Source organism: Fusarium coffeatum (genome assembly GCF_003316985.1).
Source record: "Fusarium coffeatum strain FIESC_28 chromosome Unknown BRIP53273_contig_265, whole genome shotgun sequence".
In the NCBI taxonomy this organism is placed as follows: Eukaryota; Fungi; Ascomycota; class Sordariomycetes; order Hypocreales; family Nectriaceae; genus Fusarium; species Fusarium coffeatum.
Genome location: NW_022158057.1, coordinates 340 through 22,821, shown reverse-complemented (window position 1 = coordinate 22,821; position 22,482 = coordinate 340). Strand labels below are relative to the sequence as shown.

General features: G+C 48.7%; 5 protein-coding genes across 5 annotated transcripts; 2 read left to right on the top strand and 3 right to left on the bottom strand.

The window, feature by feature from the left end:
• Positions 1-2,678: 2,678 nt before the first annotated feature.
• Positions 2,679-7,221, bottom strand: FIESC28_09775 (uncharacterized protein; the record flags this gene model as incomplete). The annotated part of the gene is made up of 5 exons (XM_031163910.1): positions 2,679-3,154; positions 3,208-6,282; positions 6,327-6,725; positions 6,773-6,873; positions 6,935-7,221. The coding sequence occupies 5 exons, from the start codon at positions 7,219-7,221 to the stop codon at positions 2,679-2,681; spliced, it is 4,338 nt and encodes a 1,445-aa protein (XP_031012035.1).
• Positions 7,222-7,856: 635 nt separating this feature from the next.
• On the top strand, positions 7,857-10,547 carry FIESC28_09774 (uncharacterized protein; the record flags this gene model as incomplete). The annotated part of the gene is made up of 5 exons (XM_031163909.1): positions 7,857-8,135; positions 8,186-8,953; positions 9,003-9,173; positions 9,229-10,128; positions 10,185-10,547. The coding sequence occupies 5 exons, from the start codon at positions 7,857-7,859 to the stop codon at positions 10,545-10,547; spliced, it is 2,481 nt and encodes an 826-aa protein (XP_031012034.1).
• Positions 10,548-11,071: 524 nt separating this feature from the next.
• FIESC28_09773 (uncharacterized protein) lies at positions 11,072-12,394 on the bottom strand (the record flags this gene model as incomplete). Its single annotated transcript, XM_031163908.1, has 2 exons — positions 11,072-11,356; positions 11,408-12,394. 2 exons carry the CDS (start codon positions 12,392-12,394, stop codon positions 11,072-11,074), a joined length of 1,272 nt encoding a protein of 423 aa, XP_031012033.1.
• Positions 12,395-13,630: 1,236 nt separating this feature from the next.
• On the bottom strand, positions 13,631-15,886 carry FIESC28_09772 (uncharacterized protein; the record flags this gene model as incomplete). Its single annotated transcript, XM_031163907.1, has 8 exons — positions 13,631-13,656; positions 14,173-14,252; positions 14,310-14,949; positions 15,012-15,137; positions 15,201-15,204; positions 15,261-15,404; positions 15,461-15,491; positions 15,558-15,886. The coding sequence occupies 8 exons, from the start codon at positions 15,884-15,886 to the stop codon at positions 13,631-13,633; spliced, it is 1,380 nt and encodes a 459-aa protein (XP_031012032.1).
• A 2,421-nt stretch (positions 15,887-18,307) lies between these two features.
• On the top strand, positions 18,308-21,824 carry FIESC28_09771 (uncharacterized protein; the record flags this gene model as incomplete). Its single annotated transcript, XM_031163906.1, has 3 exons — positions 18,308-19,414; positions 19,802-20,729; positions 20,794-21,824. 3 exons carry the CDS (start codon positions 18,308-18,310, stop codon positions 21,822-21,824), a joined length of 3,066 nt encoding a protein of 1,021 aa, XP_031012031.1.
• Positions 21,825-22,482: the final 658 nt, after the last annotated feature.

Here is a 22,482-nt window from a genome sequence, read left to right as displayed (position 1 = left end):
AAAAAAAAAAAGAAAAAGAAACGAGACTAGCTACGGTCCTGCGCGGCGACAGAAGAAAGAATCGAGGGGAGATGGTCTCTGCGATGATGGTATTGGTATCACACAGGACTTAATCCAAAGATGGGTCTGGTTAGAATGATTTTTCCACCGGACCAGGGAGGTTGAGTTGATGGTGAAGATTTTAGAAGAAGCCGGCAAAAAAAATTTGGGCAATGGGTTATAAGGATGGAGAAGGGGCGAAGGGAAGGGCTTTGCCGGGAAAAACAAGATTTGGGTTCCAACACTGTACGCCCAGCGCGCATAGAAGTATACATCAGAGCTTGAGACCATTTTCTGACACCTTAATCACTGTCAGGAGGGCAGAATGTTTTGCTGATCCAGAGCGTTGTCAGGCTGCATATACAGTGTCAGCAACTGCCAAGTATTCAGAATCCTACACTGTCTTTGAGACATGGCACGCTTTATTGGTTCTTTCTATTGTATTAGATTTTATTACTGTATTATTCTTTCCCTTGGGCATAGGTAGTAGGTAGGCTGAGTAAGTCATCCAACCAGGCCAAACAAAGACCAACCCTCAAGCAGATACATAGTATAGGTAGGTTATAGGTAGTCTAGGTGCCTCGCTATGGATGGCTGCACTACCTGACTACCTACCTACTAACAATATCCATGCCTAATTGCTCCATGCTCACCAACAAAGACCGCTACGGGCTGTCTACGTCAATCTGGGTTGGGGAGGGCCGCTAGGTACTATAGGTAGGTAGGTACCTAACCAGGCTGCCTCACTGCTCAAGCGCTCCAGCCTAAGATAAGTAGGCGTTTTCTGTTGTTAGGCAAGTGAGATACAATAAAATGAAATGAAATGAAATAGAGTAGAGTAGAGTAGAGTAGAATAAAATAAACTTAAACAAAACAAACTGAAACGTTGAACATGTGCTGAGCCTAGAACCGAAGCCAAGATTGGGATTGTTCACCATGAGTCTTGCCTCACTCTTGCGTCTCTCAGTATCTATCACATGCTATCATCCAATATGGAGCGTTGGATATAGATCCATATGGAGGTTGTCATACTACCTATGTACTCTCTCCCCTGGAAGTCATTCTAGATCGTAGACTTAGTACTTATTCGCATCCATACCTAGGTACCTAATTAGTAGGTTCCAGGCCTGTCCGTAGACTACCTAAATCTACCTGTAACAACGAATCCAATCAGGCAGCACTCGGCCATTCCCACTTCCATTGTACTCAACATCCTGGATGGCATTGGATCCCACGTTGCTGGCCTAGCCAGGGCATACGTAGATAGATAATCGGATACTCAGCCCGAGCACCCGGCGTGTCTGTGCTGCGTCTCGTCTCCAGAAATGATTCATGGATGACCTCTCACCCTCAAATCCGATTAATTATAAAACTTGATAGACTAGACTAGACTAGACTAGTTGTACAGAAACAGAAGTCCCGAACCGAACTCGCAAGAGACTCATAGAGTGCAAGCAACATGTGAGTAGAGGAGAGTACACAGTCAGTATTGAAGTGATTCAACATGTCAGCCTCGACCCTTAAGCTCGAGAGGACGACAATGAATCATGAAGGGATGGGGGACCGGGGTGGAGTGACACTGATAGGAATAGGAGTGAGTGCGCATGGACCAGGCATCAAGTTTCCCATCCATCGGATACAGCACGGACAAACATGTATTGTCACAGATGCCCAAACAAACCGACAATCCTAGGCTATGGATGTTTAGGTAACGTATCCTAGGTTGGAAGTGGAGCTGCCATCATCACAACTGACAATGATGCTCCTAGCTACGAATAATAAATCAGGTAGACAATATAATTAAAGGCAAGGTACAGTATTGTAACCCCAAATCATGAAGGGATGCCATGGTTGTGGTCATGGTCATGGTCCATGCTATGCTATACCCATGACTCATTCTTCTTACTGCACTTAGGGTATTACGCCCAGACAGCACTACTGTATGTATTGAGCGTTCATTATCCATGAAAGGGGTCATCAGATATTGATCCTGCCTGTTTGTTATATATAACCAGCCCTAGCGAAAGAGTCATAGACTGGGTATACTGACTACGCAATCAAGAACATGGCCAACTAAAGGCCGAAGGTCTGCTGTCAACCACCCGTTGCCTAATTTGTTATAAAATTTGGTGTACCATCATCGTCACCCGAGAGATGACTGAGTGATGATTGACAAGTAGTCTCACAATATCTTAGCAGTGGGTGCTTGTTTGTCATGTCTCACTTTGCCATGGATCTTAGGCATCGTCCGTCACTCTTCTTTTCTTTCTTTGTTGTCTACGTTTGATGATGGAAACATTAACGTTGTTAATAGGGTCAACCCGAACCACCAACGATCAAGACAACATGACATACAATGCAGCATGTCACACACAGGCACAATCATACACAGGATGGTCGTAACAACTACAAAGTTGCAGTAAATCTTTCAGGCATGAGGCCGATACCAGCTCCCCTCAACAGGGCCAGACCGTGTCTTGAAGGTATTACGATGACTCCTAAAACTGTCTGTAGAACTCAGTGTGTATCAATTCTGTGAAGGGCTCGTGCTATGCGAACCCCGTATAATTTGCTTCCCTATCCTGCGCCTTTCAGTAAAGAACCTTGGACAACACATAAGCTTCCATCGCCACATCAACTCACTCTCCTTCTCGCACTTCCAAAATGTCTGCTTCGACGTCGTCGTCGTCAAATTCTTCGTCATCTTCCTCCTCACCATTTCCGTACCCTCCCTCCTCATCCTCAAACTCTTCTTCGATGATGCGTTCCGGGAGCCCTTGCTCATCCTGGAGCTGCTTGATCTTGGTGTTGGTCATTTCGAAGACAAATTGGCCCAGATGCTCGACTCCTTCCATCGGCACCTCGCCTTTAACTGGGCCTTGTTCCTCGGTGACCTCCCTCTGTGTAGGCCAGAGCTCCCCCGTTACAAGCATAAGTTTGTCTGGCCTTTGCAACAATAAATCAAAAGCAGGTCGGAGTTCAGGACAAGCCTCAAAGACCTCACGGCGGCCAAGGATGTACAAGCCGAGCCGTGCTCGGGACAACGCTACTGTCATACGCCGCACATCACGTAGATAGCCAACGCGCGACGTTCGGGTAAGTGAAAGAATAATATCTGAGGAACATGTCAGTCAAAGAAAGGAAATCGACAATTAGACACCAACTTACAATCGTTCTGCTCGCCTTGGTATTTGTCGACCGTAGCTACCGATTTTGGCAGACCGAAAACTGGGTTGCCGGCACACCTACGCGACAACACGTCTCTTACGAGGGCTCGCTGACCAGCATAAGTTGTGAGAATCGTGATCTTCTCGGCAGGATATCCAAGGAGGCGCATGTATTGAAAGATAGCCACCGCGTACTCAGCTTCTCCAAGATTATGGATGAAATGGGGCGTAGGTTCAGCCTCGCCCTGGCCGTTGTAGTCAGGCACGTTGATAAATTGATAGTCAAACTTGAACCCAGCGTTAGCCTTGACAAATTCGGGACTTGTCTGCACATCTGGAAGGTTATCGAGCTTCGGATAACGCCATTGGTAGAGGCTCGCAATCGAAGCACGAGCACGCCCTTGCTGATCAAGGGCAATTGTCGGAACACCTAGTCTGACTAGTCTCGAGAATAGTGACTGTTCGAGGTTGGCGTAGTGGCGGAACGCCAGGCTCTGGATGACTGGCGAATTCTGGAAGTGGTCTCCACACAGAACAACTCTTTGGAGAGCCATCTTACCATTGCGAGGCTTCTGCATAGCTAGAGGCAAGAATGTCTCGATCTCGGTTACTTGGGCAGCCTCTTCCATCACGACGTTGTCGTAATGAAAACCGAGTGATGCGATCTCGCCTCTCCGGATGGCCGCATGTGTTGTCGTCATCGCAATAATGCGCGCTTCGCTAGTGAGAAGATAGTTTGCCTTATCACGGTCTCGTCGAAGGATTTCGAATGGAAGTGCATCGGCCAACTCAGAGAAAATCTTGGAAATGTGATGGTAGCAGCCCTCTGCGACCTCCAAGGTCTGTTCTTTGTCTCCTTCAGGGGGGAAAAGGGGCTGGGGGGCATCGGAGAAGTATGCATGGAACGGGAAGGCCTCTACAATATCAGTGGCAGTTGAATCGTTGGCGCTGGCGACTAGTTGGAACCTGTTCCACGCAGGAACAACATAAACGTTATTGAAATATCCAGCCGTCTCGGCCGAATTTTCGTGAGCTCCAGGCGCGCCGAGGCTGATAGCCAGCTTTCTCACTTCGAGAAGGTAACGATCTCGGTTCTGCAGGAAGGAGTCGACTCGGCCATGCTTGCTGAAATTCCCTTCCGTATCCAAATCCTCTTCGCCATGCCCCAAGCGTAATAGATGCCGCTCATCAATATCCAACGCAACGATCTTCGCAAATAGTTGATTAAGTGCCTGATTACTGTGCGCGAGTAACAATGTCTTCTGCTCAGGATGGTTGTGGTAAATATTGTTGATAACCTGTGTGGCTACATCTGTCTTGCCCGTGCCAGGTGGTCCGATGATCACAGTCAATCCAGGCTGCGTTCCAGAAGTTATGGCTTCAATTTGAGCTGGGGTAAATCGCACCGAGTTAAGCTTAGGGTTATCGACGCGATAAGGCCCATTATTTGGTGGCTTATAGCTTGACACTTTCAATGTCTCAATCTCGGCAATGAGAGCAGGATCGGCGTCTCGGCGTCGCTTCTTGGAAGGCTTGGTAGATGGCGGCTCGCTCTGCTTTTCGACAGACTCGATAATATATGGTGGTCCAAAACTACCAGAAACGTCGTCGCCCGGGTCGATGATCTTGCCGGGAAGGCTTTCGGCAAGATGCTGCCAATCAAGAAATGTATCCCTGAAATCTACCTTGCGTTCGCGATTTGGAAGGTTCTTATAATAAGCTCCTGCCGGGTCACCATAACCAAGGAATACCTCATGAAGCCACTCCGGCAAAGGCACATCAGACAGTACCAAGTTTCTGATAGATTGCAGGACAGGCTTGAAGTTGTTCTCCCTTCTACCTCGTCTGAGTAGCAGGTTGATCTTGCCATATACATCGGGCTTCCCAGCTGATGTCCGCTCAGCATCTTTGCTATAAGCCTGAGGATCGAGCTTGAGCTGAATGCGGCGTTTATTGTCAAGATTTCCGGCACCATCTCGGACTAGGCGACCTTTGTCATCTGTGATTTGATGAACCTCGGCCGTTCGTACAGTAACCACACCCAGGCGTTCTGATTCAGAAAGAGTCTCTCCGCCATTACTGATGGACTTTGCGGGCGGTGGCTCGACTGCGATAAGGAAAACAACATCATCTTGTCTAAGAGAATCCCATTCTCTGCGAACGCCTTCTCCTAGCCGTCTAACGTCAAAGGAGACCTCTGCGCGCACCATCGATGGTTTGTCATCCCCTACCAGAGGTGGTATAACCTCAAGAATGGCCGGTTTTGAGATAGGCATTGCCATCTTTGAAAACCCCGAAAAATTGGTTTCATCTGATCGCTTCGACTCAGGACGCAAGCGTCTTATGGCGGTCTCGATATCTTTGCGGACACCGTAAAAGGACTCGCATCGATACAAGACAAGCGCTCGCCACAGAAAGTCGCCCACGGAAAGGTATTGTAGATTGAGCTTAGGTAAAGCCATGGGATGCGATCCATCATAAGACTCGGCTTGCTGGAAGCTGGTATCAAATAAGGTCTCCTCTGTTGGTGCCAGACTCATATGACGAGCGGCCTCTTGGAATGTTTTTCTGCGTTCGAAGTTGGACAAAACCACCTCGAGCAAGAATTTGCGGTCGATAGGTAGGTCCAAGCTGTCAGGATAAGCTGTCCGGAAATCGAGAAGCGAAACCAGGTTCGTAAGCTCTTCATCCGCCAACGGCTGCAGCAGAGCCTCCAATTCCTGTCTTTGGTCAACGGCACCATAATTGGACAAAGCCAAGACAGTCAACTTGTCTCGGAAATGCTTCAAGGCAGTGCGTTGCAATTTGGCAAGCGACTCGCAATGGTTGTCGTATGCTTCTTTTATGTTGTACTGGGCACCTGTCTGGTCATTGATATCGAAAGAAGTAAAGTGAGAAAGGAGAGATTGAAGATCACGCAGAAGTGTGTTCTCCTCGTCATTAAACATTGGCGATAATTTCATAGCTGATATTATATGAAGATCCTTGATCAAGGTATTGACATAGCGTCTTGTCGGGAGCTGGCTTTGGAGATCGGTGAGAAACTCGGTGAACCTTTCACAATACGATACTTGGTCTACAGCAATGTTAACTATTGTCACAAGCAGAAGAGAACCCGACGAATGTACTTGCCTGATTTGCTATTTTGCGCATAAAGCAGGCTTAGGAAGTCGAGAAGCAGCGTGTAGAGCCAAGACCGTTCGAATCGTAACCGCGCCTTGTTTGACTCGTCTGCTGCGTCGTATCGCTTGTGTGTGGCCTTCCAGGCCTTTCGTAGATGGGGAAGTTGGTCAAGATTAGCTTCACGCGACCGTTCGGTCGACAAATTGTGCCAGATCCCGATTGACACAAGAGGAGCGCATTCCTTTCGGACAAGAGCGCAATCAAGGCTCTGGAAGGCGTAGATAAAGAAACAAAGAAGTTGCGTTCGAAGGGTAACAGAGAGTGTTCGATCGATCGTCATCGACAAGAGTCGACGAAAGAATGAAGAAAAGTCGGCAGGTCGATCCTCGAAGAGCGCTAGCGGTCGTTAATAATGGTTTTCTTAGACGTTAGAGGCAACATACCCCATGTTGCAAGATGCTCTCGATGCTTCACGTTTGAAATGAGCGCAATCAGCAGAACATGAAAGTTGGAAGCTTCTTCGTTGTAGCCAGGCCACAGGTAGCTAGACAGGTCTGTATTAGCGCCTAGCATTCCAATCCTTATACCACAGAAAAGGAAAATACCTTTCTAGAGTCTGCAGGCGTTCAAGAAGTAAGAGAGACTTGTACTGGAAACCCTCCCGTTCAAGGACATCCCAGATGTTCTGCTTCAAGACATCATTCTTGACCTTTGGGTTTGCCGACTTCTTACCAGACTTCAACCAGTGCTTCCGCGCAAGCTGAACGAACTGGTGCTCCTCTTCCTCTACTTCAGCTGGAGTCGGACGGCCGTCGGTAGACATGGGCTTTGGGTTGCTCTGTTTCTGCGCTTTGGCAGCGCCGCTGCCCTTGAGGCGCTTCACGTTTGGCATTGTCGAATTATTGTATCGTCATAGGTTTATTGTGTGTTCGTGCCGCTCATCAATGCAATGGTAGAGCAGGAAGTTGCGTGACCCGGGGTAGAATCGAATTGCCGAAGCTCGGGTTCTGAATTCAGATCCAACCTTGAATGGCTTCAGTAGGTAGGTAGATAAAAGTTACGCCTCTCTCTCAACTCAAACAAATGATTCCCAAAAATTCAGCCTCGCGGACCCACGCGACGCGCTGAATGGGTCCAGCCACAGCAGAAGTAGCGGCAGGGATCTGGTACTTAGAGTTGAGTGCAACCCACGCCGGGAAGAGAGTTTCAGCATTCATTAGCTACCTGCAGTACCTGCACACCAGTCGCGCGCCATCTCTCAGCCTTCTCGCTTTCAAACATTCAAGCATGGGCTTAACTTAAATATCCATATGAACCAACAACCCAACCTACCCTTTCAAAGGAAAGCAAGCTGGTCAACCCTAAATCGACAGACCACGTCCCAAACTCTACGACGAACCTCGTTGCATTTTCGCGACTTAAACTGTACATCTACGAATCCAGATATTCCTTCCACCGAGCTTCACAACCCACCCCATGATTACATTTGCCTACTATTGTCTCCAACGATCGTCGTAGTCGCGCATCATGGCGGTGCAAGATACCGATAATCCGGCTTCTCAGGCGATTGCCACCTTCACTACCCTACTCGAACACTTTCTTTCTGAGGCAGAAACTTCAAAACAAACTTCAGCTATCGAGCCAGCATTACGCAAGTCCGATTTCGATGATCTCTCAGGACGAATCACGAGAACCGCAGTCGATGTGGTGAGCCCAGCAGTTGAGGGTGCCAGGCCAGCGAACGATAAAGGCCAACAGTTCGCCATAATAGAAACTGCTGCCCGTAACATATTCAGTCATCTTATTGTGAGGCTTGACTCTCCCTTGCGATCTGCGCCTTGCGCTGACCAAAGCAGGCGACAACTACCATCAACTCCCCCGACTACGTCAGAGTGTGGAATCTCCTCGATATTCTCTCGATTCTTTCCGATGATGGACAATGTGACCCTGCACTCTTGTTCTGGCTCGCTGAGGAGCTTCTGGACAGCCAGACCATTGCTGGGTGCCGTAAGATCTTCGATTTTCTTGAATCGAGGCGAGAACGAATCACTGCGAACCATTTCAAGCAGAAACAACTTATCATTCTCCGAACATGCAATGAGCTACTGCGACGGCTATCTCGTGCAGAGGATACTGCTTTCTGCGGACGGGTCTTTATCTTCATGTTTCAGAGCTTTCCGCTTGGCGACAAGAGTTCTGTAAATCTTCGGGGCGAATACCATGTCGAAAATGTCACGACATACGAAACAACGACGACTCGCGACGATGACTTCAAGATGGCTGTCGATGAGCCAGAAGAGCATTCGAAGCAGATAGAGTCAAAGCCTTCGGCCAAGCCAGCAGATGTCAAGAAGGGAGACAAGGAGAGGCCTCTATCGACCGACGAGCTATATCCACTGTTCTGGTCACTTCAGGAATACTTCAGTCAGCCCAAGAAACTTTTCGAGGCGTCAAGTTTGTCGTCCTTCAAGGGAAGTCTGATGGCGACCATGAATGTTTTCCAGACTGTCCATAATGATTCTAAACGGAGCCTCAAACGGAAGCGAGAGTCTAGCGAAGAAGATGAGAGTTCCAACGCATTTAACCCCAAATATCTCACTAGTAAAGACTTATTTGACCTCGAGGTAATATCTACGTTTCTTTCCACTGAACAAAAACTGAGAAAAACTACAGATCAGCGACCTGTCATTCCGACGACATATCCTGGTGCAAGCTCTGATCATCATGGATTTCCTTATTTCACTATCCGCTCAAGCGCGAGACAAGCTTACAGAAACCCTGCCTGCCACGGCCAGCGTAAACAAAGCTGTTATGTATAGCGATCAGATCCTGAGTGAAGAGGACGTAAGCATGGATTCAGGTGGCTAATATAAAAGATACATTGACTAATCTTCGACAGGCTAAATGGGCAACCGATATGAAAAAGATCATCGCCGATTATCTCCGGCAGGGGGTTGATGGCCCGTACTTTTATCGAATGGTAGAAACCGTCCTGGCTAGGGATAAGAACTGGGTTCGCTGGAAGATCGAAGGATGTCAACCCATCAAACGAGACCCCGTCTCCCCGCCAATCTTTGTGGAGGCGAAGGGTAATGTCCAGCGCATGGCCACTAACAAGCGATTGAGGGCAGTTCCTATGGGTTCTGTTTCCCTGGACTTTCTTAGGGAAGAAGACGAAAAGACAGCAATGGGCCGGCTTAAGGCTAAGGAGAGGTATGAGCTTCCAGAGCTCGATACATTCAAACGCAAGATTGCCGACGATGATTTTGAGATTGAGATGCCGACCAGTGATCAAACCAAGGCCAATGCTATTGCTGGCAAGGCCAGCAAAAGCTGGAGAGCGCTGCGGATTGCAGCACGCACAAGGCTCGCCGCATTTGACAAGATTGAAGACCCTAAGAAGGTCGGCATCGTTTTTGAAGAGATCACGGAGGCGGACGATAATGAAGGTATCACTGAGCCTGCAGCAAATGACGACGATATACCTACCAACCGAGAACCTATCATTGTCTCGGATGTCACCGGTGCAGACAATTCGACAGTCATCCACAGGTTAATGGAAGAGCATAAAGGGGTTTTCGCAACTGTCGTCAGACACACTACGCGGGAACCTCGAGACGGCGAAATCAATGGCAAGACCTTTCATTTCGTCAAGCAACAAGAATTCAATCAACTCCGTGACGGCGATCGATTAATAGAATCAGGTACTCGTGGTGGGGCTGATTATGGAACTAGCACCAAAGCCATCGATGCTATTACTGAGGCAGGCAAAGTTCCAATAATCGAGTTGGATGTCGAGGTAAGCTGATTGTGGTAATCAAATCACATACCTACAATACTAACTACTCTTTAAAGGCTGCACGTTACGCCAAAGACATGGATTTCGAAGCACGCTACGTGCTCATCAAAACTTCAACATCTGAAGCACTCGAGCAGCGTCTCAAGGCTTTGGGCAAGGACGACACTGCCATTCAGGAGATATTGAAGAGCCTAGCGACAGAGCTTGAGCCAGAGAAGACAGAGGTGCTGTTTAATACGACTATTGTCGTCGACGACGAGCAACTAGCAGTCAAAAGCCTTCGGGACTTCATCTACAGAAAGAGCAAAAGTGAGACTGCTGGGGACCAGGGTTTGAGGGAGGATATATCTATGAAAGAAGGACATGAAGCAAACGACGAGTGTGCTGAGACAAAGGAGGCTACGATGACGGATGCGTAATACTGATACTTTGTGCGCAGAAAATGTACTCTTTGTAGGTTAGTGTTTGAGAGTATTGGCAAAGGGCAAGATGATACCCCATCGAAATTGCGATTTGTGCCGTTCGGATCTAATAGCTGGTCAGGCACGTTGAGCCACAACAGACCACTGAAGAGAATTTGGGCTTGAACATACGTAGCGGTGGCTAATGGCAACTAGCAAGCAAGAGCAGGTGGAAAATAACTTTTTTTTCGAATATTACAGGTTGCAGGGTGAATAATCACATATATATTGAGGGGTTCATAGTCAAAATCGTGGCGGAGTATGCACCGCTTAGTACTGTACAATGTTGAGCACTTGGCGTAACTTGATGGTAAAACAGCAGAGTGAAATTGAACTATCAAGAGCATGAAGAGTATGAAACTATACTGGATTGTTTGCTCATTGGGCCTAAGCAGACCTGCAACCCACGCCCTTTCTTGTCAGATTCAGGGCATGCAAGAAAGCACCACAATATATCAACACAAGACCAAAGAAATGAGATTCTACTCCTCGTCAGAAGACTCCTCTGAGTCGGCCTCCGCGAGCCAAGTCAGGAAGGGCTCAGCAGCCTTGCGGACTTTCTTGGAAGTGGAAATATCAGTGTACTTCTTGCTAGCCTTGGAGCCCCACTTGGTCACAACCTCCTCGCTGACCAGGTCGTGGTGGTAGTAAAGCTGAAGTATCTTAACGATAGACTGGAACATCTCAGGTTGATCAGCAGCAAGCCTTCCAACCAGACGCTCAGTGCCTCCAAGAAGGGCCTTCTCGTGACGCTCGGAGGTAACAAACTACATCAAGTCAGTATTCAAGCCTATCGATGGTCAAAGTATTCGACGTACCTGCTTGAGCATGCTAGCACGCTTAGAAATCTGAGCAACAATGTTCTTGTCGAAAATGGTTTGAACAAGAACAAGAACAGTGCGGTGCTTGTTCTCGATGCCGAGTTCCTTGGCCTTGACATAGATATCGATCGATTCAACTTTGTCAATGTTTCCCTTCTCCTCAGCCTGAGACTGAATCCAGTCACCGAGCTCATCGTAGACAGTGGGACCACCATCGCCTTCTTCGTCGTCGTCATCGCCAATGTTAAGCTTCTGCTTGAACTCGCCGGGGAGAGACGCCTGGCGGGCCTTGACAGCTTCCTCACTCATGTCTACAGCCCACTCGTGCTCCTTGACTTCGTTCTCCTGGGCGACTTCAGCAGCCTCGGCCTGGACCTTTTGAAACTCATCGTCGCTACCAACGTCCTCATCGCCATTCTCGTTGGAACCGTTCTCGGAAGCTTCATCGCTGCCAGCGCCGTTCTGGCCGTTGGTGCCATTTGCAGCGTTACCGTTCTGTCGAGCCTTCTTGGCAGCCCTTCGCTCGGCCTTGTCTTTCTTGCCCTTCTTGGGCTGGTTCTTGAGGATGAAGCCACTAAGCTTGAGGCGAAGGTCAACATCAGTACGCTGACCACAGGCTTTGCAGTCAAGAAGGATATGATCATCCTTAATGACGACGTCGGTCTCAGGATTCTTGCACTTCTTGCAGAGAACAAACTTGTTGATGAAACCGTCGAGGTGATCCTGGAGTTTAGGAGCATCATGAGCGCCGTTGATGATCCAACGGTCGTCCTTGGGGTCAATGTTGGTTTGAGCACCAAGTTCAAACCCGAAGTACTTGATGACGTAGGCACCGGGACGGGCGAGGGAGGCAGCGACGCTGCTCAAGTTGACAACGACGGTCTTGATACCGTTTCCCTTGCCTTCGATCTTGGTCTGCAGACGCTCCATCTTGTAACGATAGAAAGCATCGCTGACATCGCGGCGAACGTTGACGAGAGCCATGGTGACGGTATTGATAAGTCACTTTCTGTGAAATAAAGATAACAGAGCGAGGCTGATAGACACGGCTATTAGTTGGTATAGTCGTGAGGTGACGAGGGTGTCATGTATAGACTTTGGTAGCAGAAGGTAGTTGAGGATGGGCGGAGCAACGAGGGTTTCAGTGCTCTTGATGAGTTTTGATTGTCATGTGGCAGGCCGGAATGATGATCGGATGCTGATGGAAATGCATAGACAACTGTTATGTTGCTTGATTTCAACCGTCAGAACTGATATCGGGGCTACAAGGCTTTCGCGGTATGCGAAATAACTGCAGCTTGAAGAGGTGTCTGAAGACGGAGTGCTGATCGTGCTGATACATAAACAGCAGTGTCGCTCGGCGGATATAAGTGTTCGGGCGGGTACCGATTACGAAGAAGCAAACGATGACCGAGGACAGAAGACGCTCCTAGGCCAACACAATGGAGGAGGTTCGGGACGGGAGGTAAGCGGGGGAATTCAAGTGGACGATGCGCGCTGCGACTGTAATGAGTCAACAGGCAAGTCTAAGAGCGAAGTTCGCTTTGCGCGATAGATATAGAGGGTCTTGGGTGAGCAAGTGTTTCTGTCTCGGTGAGATACAGTGTGGTGTTGAAGAAAGGAAGAAGAAAAATGCGATGGAGAGGGAGCGGACGTGAGTTAAGAAGGACGAGAGGAGAGGGGCGATGTTAGGGCCGACCGGGATTTTTTTTCTTGGGTGGTAGCTTAAAAATGGGGCGTACACCTGCACCTGCCTCTCTGCCTGGGCAAGAAGAAGAAAAAACCTCGATGCCTGTCCAGTCACAGTCACATTCATACTACTATAGGTACCTACCTAGGTAAGGTAAGGTACTATGGAAGGTAGTATAGAGGCTACCTAGTACTAGAGGTAGCACCAAAATGCCAATATCAAGATCCATTCGTAGGTACTAAGGTACAGTCCATACAGTACCAATCCATCAATTTGTAGATGTACTAAGGTATCATTTAGCAGGCTTTGAGAACTGCTGAATATTTGTTGATGACCTAAAGGTTTGGAAATTCGAAACCATAGTCAAACACCAGCAAGTGGTAAATAAATGGCTAGTGTACCTAAGGTAGGTAGGTACTGACTGACCTCCAACCAACATTCAATGTCCGTCCAGCAGTTAAGTTATCCAGGCACTGTTGCGCAGCTCGCTTCGCCTGCCCATAGGTACTAGACTACCTAGGTCGTAGATGCTAGACCTCTTCACAATCTACGCCCACTACAATTAGAGTCAGGCAGATGTGAATTCCTCAAAAGACTAATTTAGTTCTTGCGCAGTCAGGAGGGCAACAGAAGAATTGTGTTCCAAGGCTTAGGTTATCATAATAAAGTAGCCTAAATGCCTGTCTAAGATGGCGTAAAGTGACTGGATTATTTCGTCCCTTAGGCTCTCCAGCTTGGGGGTCAGTTCTTGTCACACCCTGAGGGCAGTATAGCTGCGTGAGTAGGTATGGAGGTGATAGACAGACTGTTTAAAATTACTATTTCGTGCCTACACTTAGCAAATGTGCTTTTTTGTTCTTTTCCTATATCCATTACACGATACAGGTCTTATTATGGATGGATGCTGCCTTCCTACTACTAAGCTAGGTCTGCATGTATGACACTTATATTTTTACATGGAGCCATCCATTATCTTTCCTGGCTCAATTTTTAATTGGAACAAATCTGAGGAGGCATCGCTTTCCAAGAGGCCGTGACGAGATCAGCTGATCATCCATCACCATCAACTCACTCTTCATTGACTCATGTGGTTTGGTCTCGTATCTTGAGTATACATCCCGCAGCAACGTCTTCATCTCGGCCATAGCAAGGCTACAGTTGTTTCATTGTTAGTTGAAATTCTCGTATCAGTCACAAATGACCACTTACTGCTTTCCAATACATCCCCGACCTCCACTTGAGAAAGCCCACTGGTGTCGTCGTCGGTCGGCATCTCCTTCAGTTTCCAGCCATCTTTCCGGGCAAAACTTATCAGGTTCGGGAAACACAAGATGGTTGATTCGGTGGACCGACATGGCCTGACAACTAACCACGGTTCTCTCAGGCAAAAAGAAGCCATCGATACTGCGACCGCCTTGGGGAACATATCTTGGTAACGACATTGGAATAGCAGGGAAGCATCGCAGTCCTTCGTTGAGTACGGCATCAAGCATGGGCAGATCGTCCAAAGAAGCATCAGCTCTAGTCAGAAACTCGTCTCGTAAGAGGCGTTGGTACTTGATCGATCGAGGCTGGGAGAGTTCCCACATCAAGAAGCACAGCACGTCACCAGTCGTGTCAATACCTGCCGCCATATGGTCAAGACACTCGGCAGCCATATCCATGGTATCCAGCACGCTGTCTTTCTCCTTGAGCCGGTTTAAGACGGTGAAGCCTGCTGCTCCGTTCTCTTTGGCGTTTTCAATGACAAAGTTGTCGGCCAGGGGAATGGACCGAGGCTTAGCAAAGCTGGCAAGAATTTTCGATCCAAAGCTGTGAAGAACCGGGCTGTAGTATTGGACCAGTCGATCTGTGTCGTTTCAGCTTCAGCTTCACTTTCAATTTCTTGATCCTGCAATGATAGCTACTCACTCTGCAAGCTATCGTCAGCAGCAACTTGATGCATCATTTCTTCGTGAACCTTGTTCTGCAGGCAATTGCTTCCATAAGGGTGGAACAGTTGATGTGTAACACAATCACACGCATATGCGTGCAGTGCTGTAGGCATTGGTCAGTCGTACTTGAATACCATGCTGGGTGTGTCCATCTGGCAGCACCAACCTCTCTGTTTGACATGTCAGTCAGTCATGCATGAGTTTCACGATGAACATTTCAGCTTACAAAAACATCTGCCGTTCTGTCAGGAGACTCGAGGCAACGCTGGAGGAACTTGGTCGATCGTTCCTTGATCCCAGCCAGAGGGGCAGCTTTCATCACATTGCTGTTGGCATATCGATCACCGATCATTCTCCTCCTCTTTGCATGCTTGATTGATAAATAGTTAATCCCGACACGCTTCATATCATTGCATCATAACTCACATCGCCTTTGACCAAGGTTGAAAACATTGTTCTACATTACTCGTCATCAGCATGATTAGTTTTCTTTCTGGCTTGTAATGATTGATTGATCTCTTACCGTTTGCCGTAGACCTGAAAAAGATCGTAGAATTCTGTCTTATCATAGCCACTGCCTCCAGAGCCATAAATCTCTTTGAGGGCGTCGATGGAAGTGAAGGAGACTTCGTTGGGCGCAACGCGGACTACCGGCCCATATCGCTTGTGTAGTTCATGAATATACACAGTACGGTTGGCATTGAGTTCGTGCCATTTCAGTACGAGCGAAGTGAAGTTGGATATGAACGAGCCAGGAACCTTTGCTGTGGCTGAACAAAGACGGATGATAAGATGAGTAAAGAGAAACAGCGCAGCAGCTCCAGATACGAAGTTGGGTGATGAAATCAACATGATGGCAGTGTTGGTTCGGTCAGTCGTGTTTGAGCTGCGTATAAGAAGAGGAGGAGGAGGAGGAGGAGGAGGAGGAAGAGGAAGAAAGAGAAGAAGGAGAAGATAGAGGGTCAATCCTGGCTAGATGAGTGGCTAGACTACCTTGAGCTTCTTATCATATACCTGTCTCACCTAACATACCTAGGTAGGTAATAGGTAGAGTGCTTTATACTCTGATATGACTCCATCTCCTCGGATCCAATTCCGAATGCTTTACTGCGCAATGTCAAAGATACAGTACAGTACGAGAGTTTTTGTTACTGTAACAAATCACAGGCTTGGAATTGTCACTCTATTACATATCAGTTTTGTCGTTGTCGCTTCTTTGTTCCCTCTTGAGTATGGTCGCCTCCACCTCCAATTCTGGGGTTTCCTACCCCACACCTAGTGATAGATAGGTAGGTAGTGTATCAGTCATGAAATTCAACTACTTAGTACTGCAGTACTACCTACCTACCTACCTAGACTTGATAAGTACCTCCTTGGGTAAGATAAATGTTCTGAAGAATGAGAGGAGTGATGAAATTATATGAGGCTGTCCGCACAGAGCCATATGTATTGTTACGAACCCTACTTTGTATCACCACCCCTATCTTGACAAGAACCTCCTCCAAGCATACTCGTGAACTAATTCAAGCCTGGGATCTGCATTGGTGCCGCAGGAGGATATTCTTTACCGCCGATCTCGGTTCTCGGGGTACAGGTGCACCATTGTGACTGAGGCACTTGATCGAATACCTGCTGAACGTGGTTACCGCATCCACGCCATGACTTTCTCGCTGCTCATGATAAGAGATCTTGTTAGCCTCTTGTAGATTTATCACGTTAAGGGTTATAAGGGCTCGCAGCAAGTTGAGCAGGTGGTACCAAAACACATGATGTTGAAACAAGCAGTGTGCAGATAGATGAGGACTGGTTGGAGAACTGACGTAGACCTCTGCTTTGGAACGGAATCGGGCACTTTTTAAATACGCAGTGATATTATTAGGCCGTCAACGCTGACAACTTACATACTACCTACTAGATAGGTATCTAGTCAAGGGCCGTTTCCGTTTTGATAGAGCTGGCGGTGGTGAGCGCTGAATTAACTAGTCGCCGTTAAACGGCGTTGTCCGGATCGAGGTTACCCTATATCTCGACTCAGCTTCACTCTCTTGAGAGCTACCTGAGTTATATAATCAAGCATTAGCGCTGCTATCAATAATCAAGGGCGAAATATATCAATAATGGGATGACCAAATGAGGTAATTCCACTGGTATTCCCAAAGATGATGAATGCTGGTCATAACTTGATCGTTTCATGAGATTTACTCCCAGACCCAAAACCGATATTTGTATCTGGCTCTCAAATACTCATGCGTATAAATCATAAAACTTACAAGAATCGACAACTCTGATAACATCCCAGGGATGCTGGGAATTACCACAAGAAATGAGATCAACGACATGTTAGAGAATACAGTGTTTACGCAACTCAATGCAGTAGCAGCATATCCCTGTCTGACAGGAAGCTTATGAGGTACTATTCATAGCACCGACTTGCAGGGTAGTCTATGACCAGGCTTATCAAAGTCCTTATCTAGGGAATACTTTGGTTCATTGCTGACACTAACGGATGAACTTTTGCAGATAAGACCAAAACTATCCATATCGCAACTGGAAGTTGAATGTCGAACACGTTCATCATAAGAACGACTCTGCCCACCAGACGAACTCAGCATATTTTCCTTATTCGTGAGCCCAAGGCACCTACCTAGAAGTAAACCTTGATCTATCCATCCATCCATCCATCCATCCATGTCAGCAAATGGATCTGGCGCCACTTATCGTAGAGGCAGTGCTGTAGTACCAGGCCGCAGTGTAGGGGTCTGACAGCCCATAGGAGTAAGGGACTCGGCATTTTGGGTGTCCACGGGGACGAATAGTTAAGGCTCTGGGCTTGGTAAAGCATGCACTACGAATTGCCCATGATAGTTGCAGTGAGTGATTCGGTGCATCCGATTCAATTCAGTTCAGTCAGTTCAGTTTATCCACTAACTTAACTTGTCTTTTCCGATCGGTGGTGATGTCTCGAGGTTAGCAGTCTCCATCCATTAGTACCTCTAGCACTTACCTTACCTACCTTGCCTACATTGGACAGTACCTACTACCCGGCGGGCAAGTAGGGTTCTTTGGAACTGCCCCGATTTCAATAACCCAACATTGGATTGAAATCACATCTCTCAACTTCCTACCTAGGTACTTACCTACCTACCAAAAACTCCCCGACCTCAACACTTTGCTGTGCGCGAATACTTCCTCCTCCTCCTCCTCCTCCTCCTTCCTTCCGGTCCCTTGCCTCTCCCCTCGTCCGCCGTCCGCAACGACAATCGTAGTCGCATAATGAGGAACTTCCTCGGAAAGCACAGCAATCGTTCATCGCATGCGCTCAACGAGCCGCGAACCCCGTCCAAGACGCCTGCTTCCACGACTACGAACAACGGCCAACCTCCCTCTACTGGCAGTGCAGCAGCACCTCAAGTTCAAGCTCAAGCTCAGGCTCAACCCACAGGCCATCAGCGTCAACCAAGCCATCAGCCTCAGTCGCAGCTTCAACAACAGCCCCAGCAGCTCCCACAGGATCAACACTATCAAGTTCAGCAGCGCCAGCAGCTCCTCGACGAGGCGGACTCAGCCTCCCACGGCGCCCACTTCGGCCACCCTCAATCCCAATCTCACTCACACTCGCACTCGCACAACAGCGCCAGCGCCAGCGCCAACAACCCTTCCACCATAAACCCCCATTCAGCCTTGTCCTCGTCCCATAACACCGCCTTCAGCTCCAGTGAATCTTTTGATTCCCAACAACCGCCTCCACCTTCTCATTACGTGCAACAGCAGCAACAACAGCCGTTGCACCTTCAACATCCTCAGCAGCAGACTCAAGGTTCTTTGCCACTGTTGCCTTCCCCCTCCTCCGCTTCCGCTTCCACTGGCGCCCCTCCCCCACCTCATCTCTATAGCTCCCCTTCAGCTGCCAGCAGCACGACCGGTGCGAACCTCAACAACAACCCTCCTTCTTTGCAACAGCAGCAGAGCTCCAATCTATCTAACGTGGCATACGATTCTCACCAACCCCACGGCGAATTCAACGACCCTGGGCTCGGCCGCTCGCAGAGTATTCAATACAGCGCTACCGCACAGTACGATAATCAGAACCCATCCGTCGATGACCTGAACCGCTACGGTCAAATACCACCTCAACAGTTACAGCAGCAGCAAGCTCAAGCTCAAGCTCAAGCTCAAGCTCAAGCTCAAGCTCAAGCTCAAGCTCAAGCGCCAACGGCACCTGCTGAGAAGCGGTCGACTCGAAAATTGATTAAGGGCATATTTTCTGGGTCCAATCGTGGGGCGTCTGACAGCCAGCACCACCACAGCATAAGCATCGGTCACAGTAACAACCAATCCTACGATAACACTGGCGGCCTTGCACGTCGACCGTCCAAGCGGGTGAGCAATCCACCGCCTTTCCTTTCTGTTCTTAAGCGTGCCTTGTTTTCATATTCCTATTGTTTTGTGCTGCGACCCTGAACCCCCCGTCTTTCTACGCCGCCTGGTCTTCGGTCTCATCCCCCTCTCCCAGCCCAGCCCAACACCCAATCTCACACCCGACTTCACCCCGCCTACGTCGCCGGTCTTCTCTTTATCTTACTCGGCAGGATAACCTGCCATAGGCTAAGCTACCATAACCGTCAAAGTTGGTTCGGAACACCCTCCAATCTTTCCTTTTGTTTTCATCCCAAGCCAAGCCAAGCCAGACCCAGTCTTTGCTCCTGGCTATCATTTTGGCGCAGACTGCGTATGCCGCAGTCAGCTCAAGCTGAGCTCCTTTAACAGGTTCAGCAGCTCCCCGAGAGTCAACGCTCCCCTCTACCCCAGCTTTCATCTCGCAAGGGCCTCGACGACATCAATGAGCATTATATCGCACATCAATCTGACCAATCATCACCTTCGCAGACTTCTCGTATTTCGCTTCATAACACCATTCGCCAAGTTGCTGGTGAGGTAGACCAACACCCGCAGCAATCTCACGAAGACGCCGCATATCAAAACCAGGCCCCGCTGCCGCAACCCCACGTTCAGTTGCACGCAGACGATCAGCAACCGCAACCTGGTTACGAAACAAACGTGTACGACCACCAACAATCGCCTCTCGGCCAGCCGCAACAGCCCTATCAGTTTTCAAACACCCAGCAGCAACCTAGTTATCATCAGGGTGGGAATCAAGGTGGAGAATTGAGATCAGTTTCCGCACATCTGGGTCCCAGCGCACAGTTTCAGAATCCTGAAACAGTCTCTCAGTTCTCGCATGAATCGCCCGTCGCCGACTCGGATCAGCGCTCAGCTCATTTACAGTCAGCAACCAACTCGCCTGCTGTGAACCACTCCTTGTACATTCAGCAACAAGGCTCAACACCGAGCCTTCCCCCCGCACAACAGATAACCCCCCAACCGCAGCAGCAAGGCATGGCACCACCTACTGGAGGACCTCCACCCTCGCGCCGTCCAGACTCCGATAAGCTGCGTGGACAGACCGACGTCCCCGGCGGCCCGCCCCCCACTTATCGTCCCGCCAATTCCATGAACAACATGAACCCGCTACCCCCTGTGCCGCCTCAAGCTGCTGGCCAGTCGGCGGCGTACCGAGGCGATCGCCCGCCTCAGTTTGAGGGCCAGACGGTTGACCAGGGACGAGACAGCCCGCAGCCTGTGTCTGCTGTGCCAGCGGACTCTGGTGAGAACGATAAGTCGTTCAAGGATCTATGTAAGTAGGCTTATGCGGCGATCTCAGCCCAGTGCAAGCAAGAGTACTTACTGATTTCTTGCAGTGACTAAGTATAAGAACGTCAAACGCCTTTACTTCGACGGCAAGGGGCAGATCGAGGTGCTCAATGGCCAGATCGTGCATCTCCAGAATGCTGTAGCCAACCAGCGCATGTCGCAATCACGTACCGCTCTCGATGATAGTGAATACTCTACACGATTCAATCGACTCAATGGCGCCATCAACAACCTTTCTTTCAACATTCGTAAAGATTGGCGATGCGTGCCTCAGTGGCTTGACAAGTATGTCAGCGCAGAGGCACTCAAGACTGGAAAGGCCGAGATGACGGCTGTTGGACGAGCAGTCATCTCGCGATGGCTGATGGAGGAAGTGTTTAACAAGTGTTTTCACCCTAGCCTGGATCCTCAGTTAAGTCAGTCACTCAAAGAGATTGAGCTTGGCATTCGAAGCAACACATACACCCTGACTAGTCAGGAAGAGTTCGATGCCTTGACAAACAAGATCGTGAGCTGGCGAATGACATCACTCGACGGGCTTCATCGCCAGCTCAACTCGCCAGCCGCGAACGAGAACCGCAATACATTTATCGCCAAAACGACAACGAACTTAACGGCCTGCCTTTATCAATTCCTCAACACGCCGCCACCGCCTGGCGTGGACGGCAGCGCGTCGATGATCGTGGAACTCGCCGTAGGGATCGCAGCCAACCTCCCCCTTGAGAGTCGCGACGTGGCTATTACCTACCCGCTACCCGGAGACATAGTCCAGCCTCATGTGATGGAAGTTGAAAAGGCGGCACTGCCAGTATTGGAGGCTCAGAAGGGCGGAGAAGATGGTGACGATAAGGAAGGTGATGACGAAAAGAAAGTCAAGACTGGTACGTTGAACAAAGTAGCCCCGCCCGAGAGCGGGGAGGGTAAAGACGCTGCAGAAAGCAAAAGAACGGATGCTGACAAGGACACATTTGTAGCGGCCCTGCCGAAGGATTCGAACAGGGTGCGGTTCGCAGGATTTATGGCATTGGAAGTACGAGGAAGGCAGGTGTTGATGAAAGCGCCTATCTGGACTCTGTGAACGAAAGCAGTTGAGTAGATATGGTCTGTAACGGTGAGATCCGGAGAAGAGAGGAAAGGAAGCGTCTTATGTCAGTCTTGGCGGAAGGGCGAGATCACATAAGAGACAGTATATTGCGACTCAAAGCACTGAAGTTCTAAATCTGGTCGATGAATAGGTCAGACTTGGTAAAAAAAGGCATGACCAGACGGGCTTAGAAGGAATGACGGATCACGAATGGCATGAAGAAGGATTCTGACGGTAAAGGATACGGGCCGTTGTTTTATTTCTGTGTATATGGCCGCAGTCCAAGATGGCTACAAGGAGTTCCCATTGCCATCTGTCTGCATAAATAAATGAAGACTAGAGTCACTATTTGGCCCTATACCATCTGTCTGGTATGCTAGTTGTGAAGGGAAGCTTAGATATCAAGTGATATCACCATCCACCTATAGGTAGACCACGATGTTTAAGGGAGGTGACTACCTATCTAGATAGGTGCTAGCATGTAGGCATGATGAAATTTGGAATCATATACCGCATTTGGATTTTGAGCCTTTACTTGAAATGAGTCGAAACTCATCAAATCAGACTAATGCTGGCATAGACGTAGGTATCGACGGTCAAGAGTCATTTTTTAATTGGAAGAGTCACAGTCTTCATAGTTAAAGAACTTTGC